Source organism: Anarrhichthys ocellatus, unplaced genomic scaffold (assembly GCF_004355925.1).
Source record: "Anarrhichthys ocellatus isolate YVR2014 unplaced genomic scaffold, GSC_Weel_1.0 scaffold20, whole genome shotgun sequence".
In the NCBI taxonomy this organism is placed as follows: Eukaryota; Metazoa; Chordata; class Actinopteri; order Perciformes; family Anarhichadidae; genus Anarrhichthys; species Anarrhichthys ocellatus.
Genome location: NW_022280050.1, coordinates 4,302,329 through 4,311,563, shown reverse-complemented (window position 1 = coordinate 4,311,563; position 9,235 = coordinate 4,302,329). Strand labels below are relative to the sequence as shown.

Genomic DNA, 9,235 nt, shown 5'->3' with positions numbered 1-9,235 from the left:
GGGGGGGGTGAAGAGAATTGGAGGCAGCAACTGTATCATTGAGTCCTGTCTCAATGAGTGCCTCAGGCCTTTGCTAAAGAATTGTGTCATTAGGTCCTTTAAAGAGACAATACTTGTGTTGCAGCACACTTAACGTAAACTGTGTTAGTGACTAAGTCTGTGTTTGCATCTTTCATTATACATGTATCTTTTCAGTATGGGCAGCAGATGTTCCAGTCTGTCAGAGGGCTGTGTGTGTGTGTGTGTGTGTGTGTGTGTGTGTGTGTGTAGAGAGAACACCCTGTTAGTGTGGCTGGCATCAAGCGCCCGTCCATCATACTCGTGTGCATGTGTAGCTCGAAGACACAGTTGTGTGTCAGTTTCTTGCTCACTGCCAACTAGGACTACTTCATGTGAGTCACTACCAACAGAGCTAAAAACAGCTGTACTCGGGACTCTCTCTGTGTGACCCCTCACCTCACTGTTGGGGTCCTGGATGACTCTGTAGAGAGCTGGCACCAGGGACTTCTTCAGATGGAGGCTGCCGGCATATCTGGGGATTTGGGTTTCTGGTAAGGACTGGAAAAAAAAAGAAAAAAGAAAAAAGTTTGCTGAGCAATTGCGGACTTTTTTTTGTTTTACATTTCTTTAGAATAGTGCTATGACACATACCTCTGCATCATTTCCCCTTACATCCCTCAAAATAGTCACCTTTATAATATGCATGGGAAACAGCGTTTTCAAAATAAAACACGGCCTACTGGGGATGACGACGTTTAGATTTCAGAGCTGGTCCTTTACAACTTAAAGCCAATACACTCGGTGTTTTCACTAATGTAGCCGGATTAGACTTCTTCTCAGGATCGTGTGGGCGTGTACAAACTGCGAATGATTGACATCTCCCTCATCAGTATGTTGCTGTTTGGTCAGGGCAACTTACACCATTATCATTAGCCGTGTCACCTCTCCCTACATAATAAACACACAACACCAGGACCCTGAAACTGAAGCAGCTCAACTTAATTCGGTCATTAATTGTGTAATTCACATTTTTTTCTGCTTTGACCTGTGAAAACGTCTTGATGAAAAAAGCCTTTTCTCTTAGGTAGTGTTAAAAAACATTCTCGGACATGAAGTTGGATGAAACTCAGATGAAAAGGAATCACAAAATGTCTCTGAAGGAGCTGAACGTCAGCCTGATGATATCCGACAAGCTCAGAATATCCTGAGGTGAAATTCTTTAAATGGTCAAGACTGTGTGTTGGTCTGCAGATGACAGAAGGCTGAGATATCTTCTCCTAAGAGCCTAAGTTTGGTCATTTTGAGGACAGAACACAATGTGCCTGGTCTGCACCAACTCACACAATGAGTCATACCAATCCATCTCCCTCACTATTCATCAAACTCCCTCTTTTCTCTCTGCTGCACTACACAACAATTCCTTCTTTTTAGCTCGTTCCCTTAGATCTCATACTGATTACTTCAAATATTAAAATGACAGTGTATATATATACACACACATATATTAAATAAATAGTGAGTTAACAAGCTATATCAGCTTTTATATACATTCACAAGTGGATTTTGTGCTTCAGAGACACAAGCTAGTCCATCAAAAATAGACGTGTAAGTAAAGACATAAGTCTTTACAGTAGTTGATTATGTGTCCGGCTGAGTCAGTCAGGGTGCTGCACTTCCTCATGTTTAAATAAACATTGTCAGACACGGCTGTACTTTAGAATCAGTTTATGTGTCTAGCTTGAACTGGACAGGTTCAGCTCACACTGAGTCTTAACTGTCCTAAATGTCTACAGCTCTTGCTTGCATTCACTGAAATCAGTAACAATTTACAAAGCACTGAAATGCTAAAGAGGTGCTATGCACAAACGCTCAACACTATCTTTCATCAAAGTTGTTACACCCACAGAGAGTGGTTTTGACCTGGAGGAGAACATTTCATTGACACGAGTCGTGATGGACAACAGAGGAGAGGAGGGCTTTTCACCTTGAATTCTGAGAGCCATTCTTCGACAACACCGCGCTCTGAGCCCAGCATCTTCCTCAGAGACCCCCCCCTGGGCTGCCTGGTGGAGATAGAAAACGACAGAGGACAAGTGGAGAGAGGAGGAGACATGGGGAGATAGTAGGAGACAGGAGGAGACATGGGGAGAGAGAAAAGACAGGAGGAGAGAGGAAGAGAGAGGGGGTGAGATGAGACATGGGAAGAGAGGAGGAAAGAGGGGGAGATATGGGGAGAGAGGAAGAGAGAGGAGGAGACATGAGTGTGGACGCTGTGACGCTGACCACGCTGTTACATAAGGAGCTACCTAGGTGATAATCATGAACATGAACCACTACAGCCAGTCAAATAGGCTTTCCCTCCACTATTCAAATCTGATGTGGTGAAGCCAGAGTCGGCTCATGTGCATTGCTATTAACCCTCGTGACACAAAACCGCACAGCGCAGCACACCGCCGATTTGACGAGCAACGATGTTAAAAACACAAAGCTAGAGATCTGAATTTCCTAAATGATCACACATATTTCATTCAGAAGAGATGAGATAACATAAGACAGATATCACGAGTCACTTCTCTCTCTCTGCCCTATCCTCCTCCCTTTGACACATGAATGTGCCGTCACAGTGTGCGACATGTGACAGAAGACTGTGTTGTAAGTAAACTCATTGCCGCTGTATCTGGGTCAGTGTCCTCTGTTAACTTTGTGACACATGCAGATACTGCATCAAGTCAAAGCGCAGAGATTATGCAGACGGTTAAGACGAATCAAACGTTTCAGATTCAAGAGGCGAGAAAAGCTGTGCGGGCACAAAATAGCGACGAATATGCACAAGCAGAGTGTAGATTTAGTTTGTTTTGCTTACTTTTGCTGGCAAAGAAAAAAAACTGTCTGGCAGTACCTGTTCATATAAATAAATGAAACAATCAAAACTGTATTCAAGGTCTGCGAAGTAGGATTTCAAACACAAAGTAGTCAAATGTGATTCCAGTCTTTGTTATTAGCCATATTATATCTCAACAACAGACAAAAATAATGCTCTATAACATCTTTCTACCTTGGACTACCTACTGTCTGCACTCAGTGTTTCTAACCAGAATCTAGAGGATATCGACTTAAACAAATCCAAAACCAAACCACGCACGGCTCTCTGACCTGTGTAGATGAATGTCACAAAGCAGGCGTAGCGGCTGTGGGACTGGAGGAGACAGATCACGTTCACAACTATCTGAACCACTGGCATCGTTTTGTGTGAGCACGCTCCTCAAATGTGTGTGAATTGAAAAAGGCTCCATTTAGTGAGCCTGTTCAGCTCTTCATGAAAGGCTGACTCATTCATTTCCTCCGGCTTGACAAACTGTCAAAGACTCGCTTGATGTGAAAGTCCCCATTGGCTCTTCAGTTACCATGGGAACTGTAGTCAAATGACTTTCAGGCAACGGCAGAATATATCCCCCAAAAAGAAATGTCCGTTTGGTAAAATCCACTTGCAACACTGCAACACTCTCAAGTGTTGTTTTCTGGCATCATGAGTCAGATTGCTACAGAAATTTTCAAGAGTAACATTTTACTTAATTGACAATGATTTAAAATCTATTAATTAATATATAACTTGTGCACACCTTCTAATCCCACGTGAAGAAGAGCGAGCTTACCTCAGTGTCCCAGAACTCAGATCTCCACGAGGAGAGGCAGAAGGTTCTCCGCAGTGTCGCACATCTGTCAATCAGTGAGGGTCACCTGCAGCAACAAGGAGACACGAAGCATGAAGATACAGCCGGCCATCTTTAGGAACTAACAAAACATCCAGCCCAGTGTTGCCAAATCTTCCAATAAAAGTTGCTAGCAGCAAAATTCGACAAGTCGGCAACAAGGACAGCTCGTCCCTTCAAGTTTGGTCGTTAAAAAACACGTGTGAGGGAAGCCTCTGTGTGTGTGTGTGTGTCAGAGATATTGTGCGGCTTTAATGATGCTAATGTTTGCTAACCAAGAGCTTAAAGCCAGGTTGAACCCCCGACGGAAGATTTGAATATTTGCTGTTGATCACTATTGAAGCCCAAAATATGGTATTTGGGATAACCTGACATTTTTGACTCTTTTCTGAAGTTTTATGGACCAAAAGATGAATCGACTGTTTGGTAAAAGAAAGATTGATGACTTTGAAAGTTATTACAAATAAACTTCAAACAATGCTTCAAAGAATGGTTGTAAATCGTATCTATCTATTGTCAGCAGTACACAACATACATGACAGATACTGAGTCGAGACAATAATGAACAGAGCAGCTGACAACATGGAGACTAGGAAACCATCAGACGGTTGCTACAACAGACGGCCCTCCCCTGAATGACGCGCAGTGTCAACGGTACAGAACTGAGATGCAGACCGAGCCCTCCATCTGATGTTGAGCATTCTCCACAGAGCTCTGTGTTTATCTGAAGGACTCTCACACTAATTTATCACAAAGACTCGAGGAGACGTCCCATCAGCCTAGAGGGATGTGGTGTTTAGTTTTCCTTTGGACAGATAAAGCCTATTTATTCTGTGTGACTCATCAGTGGCTCCAGGTCAAGTAAATACAGCGAAGGGAGGGATGAGGGACGAATAACACAAACTTAAACATATTATGTATTAGATGATTCATTATGTAAGTTAAAGGTTTGACAGGAACATACAAGTTCTTTAGGAGATTAGTACCCATTCATTCAGTAGAAATGATGTCCCAGAGCTTACATGGTACAGATAGTATTGAGGTATCTCTCCCCTTGATATCTATGGGTATATGAGGCCATTGTGGGCACTGGGCATCCAATGAGGCAATAATAGTCCATCCATTTAGTTATTCTATTCAATTCCTCAATTGATTTAGCAGCAACTGTATTATACAGTTCCACGGTTATATTGGAATATAAAATCACATGAACAGAATAGAGGATTAAATCCATGACGCCAACACTAGCACAAACAATTTAATGGGTGTTTTTATTTTTCCATTTTACAATAAATGTATTAGATATCTTTCATAAGTTTGTCCCATTGTCTATTTCTCTGTAACAATAATGAAGAGAGTAAGCAGGAGGTATCTCCAACAATAACGTCTCTATGAGGACCTTCAGGAGAATAACCACCATCACCTGAGCTGCAGTGGATCGCTCTTTGAATTCTTCCACAAGCCAGACAGCAAATGATACGGTGTAAGATAAAACAAGTATTGCACTGTAACAAAATAAGACGTATTCTCTTCACTTCAACAATTTCAGTCTAAACAAAAAGGGTTTTTACCTGAAGTATAGGCTCTCGGGAAGAGTTCTCCTCATGCAAACCAAAAGCCACAGTCAATAAGACTAAGTAACCATCTATAGCTAAGGCTGGGTAGCTCCCCTCTGGTTACAGTGCGATTTCTCCAAACTCTGCATCCGTCTCACTACAGTATCTGCGTGTCGAGTAACAACAGTGCTCCCCAGCCAGCCGTCACTGTTGGCTAAATATGTCGCACACCTAACGAGGCCTGGAGAATCACAATAAGCAAAGTTTCCTCTACGAAGGACCTGCGTATTGTCCTGTGGCCAGGCTCACGAGGGAATAGGAGAGTGCCAGCCCATCCTGTTTACGCCACTTCAAACCCTAAAATCACAAAGGCAAACGCACTGCTAAACACACTGCTCAACGGTGTACAAGGCTCAAACTAAGCCAGCAAGAAGGTGTTTTTTGTGAATTTAGTTTGAAGGCGGAGCAGTTAACACACAATATGTTCCTCTGTGAGCTTGCAGTCACACGGATGTCTGTACTAATTGTGTGTCAATCCATCAAGCAGATGATGAAATACTTCACTGGATAGGTAACCTGTTGATAGCACAGAAGGGAAGGTTCGGGGATCACCAAAGTCATTAGGAGAGACCATCTTGGCATCATGGACGTCAGAGTTCACTGTTCACACTCTGGACCCTCAGCCGCCTCATGACTCAGTAAGTACTGTATTTGTAAACTAAGCTGGTAAATGAAGAAAAATCCCGTCATGCAATCAGGTGGTGCTAAAATCCAAAACAACAACGTTCAAGATGTTAATCTTGAATGTTGGGGAAGGACTCCACACAACGTCTTAACCGGTCCTCTCCGTCTCCACCAGGACACACAGCACTAACAACAGCTGCAGCTGATGAGTATGCAGATAATTCAATTCAATTCAAATAGCACAAAATCACAAATTTACCTCAGAGGGCTTAATAAGGCTTGATAATAAAAGAGCTCCAAAAGTCTATTGTTTTTAAGAGAGTACTAAAAGGACGGCTCCTCAGGCACCTAACAATGCTCATCATTCATTACAGGAGGATGAATCACACGAGTATCTGGGACTCAGTGACTCATTTAACCAATGTAAACACACACAAGGCCACAGAGAGCTCCTCCTAACCACCCTCTGTCCTTGTAGAAGCTGTCCTTAGTTGTGTAATACCTAGAGTTTAAACTCACCAACAGTTTTCAGAGCTGCCTGATAAAATTGCCCAATCAGAGGAAAGTTGTTGTTGCACCGAGAGCAAAATAAATGAACTTAAAGACGTGTGGAAACTGGCTATTTAGGGACCACATTGTGTCGACAACAACAACAAGCATGCCTACATGCACGGTATTACATCATTTACTTTGTAAAACATAGTCTGGAGACCAAACTTAGGCTACTGTTCTTATAGGGTGTGATCATAAAGAAAAAGAAAACATTTTATTTCCCCACGAAGTCGACTACTTCCACCACAGTTTCAAACATAAGCCTGCAGAGTGAGTAATCACAGCATCCATCAAAGCACGGGCGAATTTAGGAACATTTGGAAGATAAATATGGGTTGCACGGTTATTATTACAAATGCAAACGTGGCTGTAGCCTTCGTCAGCGGGTGTGATAACTGGGTGCAATACAGTTCAGCATGACGTGGAGAGAAATGTCCTGCACGCTCTAGCAAAAGACCGCTGTCGTGTGCCATCACGTCAACACGCACCGCAGCCGAAAAGCGTTTTGCGTTTTCATGTTTTGTTTGTTTACGTAGCACACAAAGCTCTGCTTGTAATCAAAACTGATATCCACACGCAGATATTTGTGCGAGTTTAATTATCAGACTAAGATTTGGCAAACTGTCACACCACGAGACCAGTGAGAGATTTTTAGCAAAGCATGACGGGTCTGTGCTCATTGCCATTGTTCATTTAAATACATACTGATACAACTGAACTGTAGATGTGAGGTTGTATCCGTCTGTCTCAACTGCTCCTCTCTGCCCTAAATGAGCAGTGCCGGGTTTCAACAGCCCAACACTGGGGATGTTTCAAGGTCAGCTCAGTCAGCCATGAATTATTGAGCTGGAGCTCTGTGCCTTCTCTGTTTGCGCTTCTTCTGACGCGCTCCGTCTTCCTTCCTCAGGTCATTGGACGTCTCCAATCAGAAAATACAAGTGTAGGCCAATGATTAAAATGAAGAGAGGTTCATGACCACTGGGAGTTAGTTACAGTCTGCTGGTTTGGACAAAAACACACAGCATAATTTAGTGCACTAATTTAGCTTCCTCTCTGCCAAAGTAGTCCTCTAATACATTTGGTTTGACACAGCCATGAGGAAATTTCACTCGGCCCTCTTTGGTGCGTGAGTGTTTGCAGGTAGCCATTCTTCACGATACACACAATCATACTACACACACACACACACACTTTATCCAGAGGTAGAGGGATTAACTCTTAACACCTGACCACAGGGAACCAGTCTGCTGTAATCTCCATCCCCGTTGCCTCTCTCGTTGGTAACAAGGACCAGCTACTCACCAGTGGAGCAGGCTGTCTGCACAGGAATAGAATGAGGTCTATTAATAGCAAAAACCGCACTGTAAAATTAGCCCTCGCCTGGTTTTCTATACAGATTAATGGCTGACAGGTATAAAAGACAGTGAGGCCAACAGGTACACACCTCAGTGAGATGCTGACTGACTGAAAGGACTTAGTGGTGAGTAAAGGTCACTCACGGGCTACAGTGACTACAGTCAATCAATAGTTCTGCCCCGAGGACACGTGGATGTGGAAAATGCGTGAAACATACACACTACAGGTAATAATAATACAGAAGGAATGAACGAGAGAACACAGAAGAGAGGAGAGAGTGAAGGATTGGCTACTCGTTCTCCCTCATCCTCTCCACCTCTCTTATAGGCCGGGAGAGGGGAACTGAGGCGTACGCACATCCTGAGCTAAAATTAGCTCTGCTGCAGCTGCAGGGCCAGACGTGTTGGGATGGGCCCGTGTTGCAACTCACTCACACACACACACAAACACAAACACACACACACACGCATGGTTCCACCAATTAGACAGGGTGAGCCACAACAGCACAGGTGAATGCCAACAGCATCCTGCCTCCTTCCTCTCTGCTCCTCAAACCAAGGCATACACATGCTTTCAATGCAAATGTTGCATGTAAATACATCCACATACAGGATATACACACACACACATACCGTACACAGTGCCCCACAGTAACCTCAGCTACACACCTGGGAATTCTTACATTTCTGGTGAACAGTACATACATTGTTTTAAAAAAGGGGGGATTATTGACAGACGAATTTTGTGGAGCAATAAATCCTCATGATGGTTTTAATGTTCAGCTGTGGAAACTGTGTCTAAGAAGTCTGTCTGTCTCTAATATTAAGTTATATATATATATATATATATATATATGAAGGAGTAAACATTACAAACACCTTATTATTGGGATGCTGTTCAATATAGCACCACCGCTCTCTACATCCACAAATAACACCAGAGAGGTTGAGCATCGTTAAAAACTGAACATCAACACAAGTAGGATTAACAGCTGGGCTATTGTACTGTTTTGCATACGTTTGTACAGGTGTACACAATAAACTCTGCAACACAAGAGCCATGAGGTGGAGGGGATTGTTGTTGTTTTATGAAAGCTTGGGCAGTCACAAGTTCACTCACTGACAGTTCAAACTACAGACACATGACTACAAATTCCACAGTATTTAGCACGGCGGCTGACTTGGTGCACGGTGTGTGTGTGTGCGTGTGTGGGGGAGCTTAACTTTAACTTCACTCCAGAGAAAAATTATTTACTGCCAAATAAGCCGCTCAGCAGTCTTCTAACAATGGGCCACCTTGAGCTTTTGTGACATGCCAAGACCACCGCAGTCTGCGTGACCAAAGGATCAACCGGGGGGGGGGGGGGGGGGGGGGGGG

General features: G+C 43.4%; 1 protein-coding gene across 4 annotated transcripts in view; it reads right to left on the bottom strand.

Moving 5' to 3' along the window:
• Positions 1–9,235, bottom strand: part of LOC116389575 (protein FAM126B) — a 28,068-nt gene that overhangs the window by 14,858 nt on the left and 3,975 nt on the right. For 3 of the 4 annotated variants that reach the window (XM_031858352.1, XM_031858351.1, XM_031858354.1), the window contains exons 2-4: positions 3,654–3,738; positions 1,985–2,063; positions 457–558 (exon numbers count right to left, since the gene is read on the bottom strand). In XM_031858352.1, coding sequence (XP_031714212.1) covers positions 457–558; positions 1,985–2,035 — 153 coding nt within the window. In that variant the 5' untranslated portion in view covers positions 2,036–2,063; positions 3,654–3,738. Of the gene's footprint in view, positions 1–456; positions 559–1,984; positions 2,064–3,653; positions 3,739–5,281; positions 9,197–9,235 lie in introns of those variants that run through there. The other variant, XM_031858353.1, reaches the window with a different exon arrangement.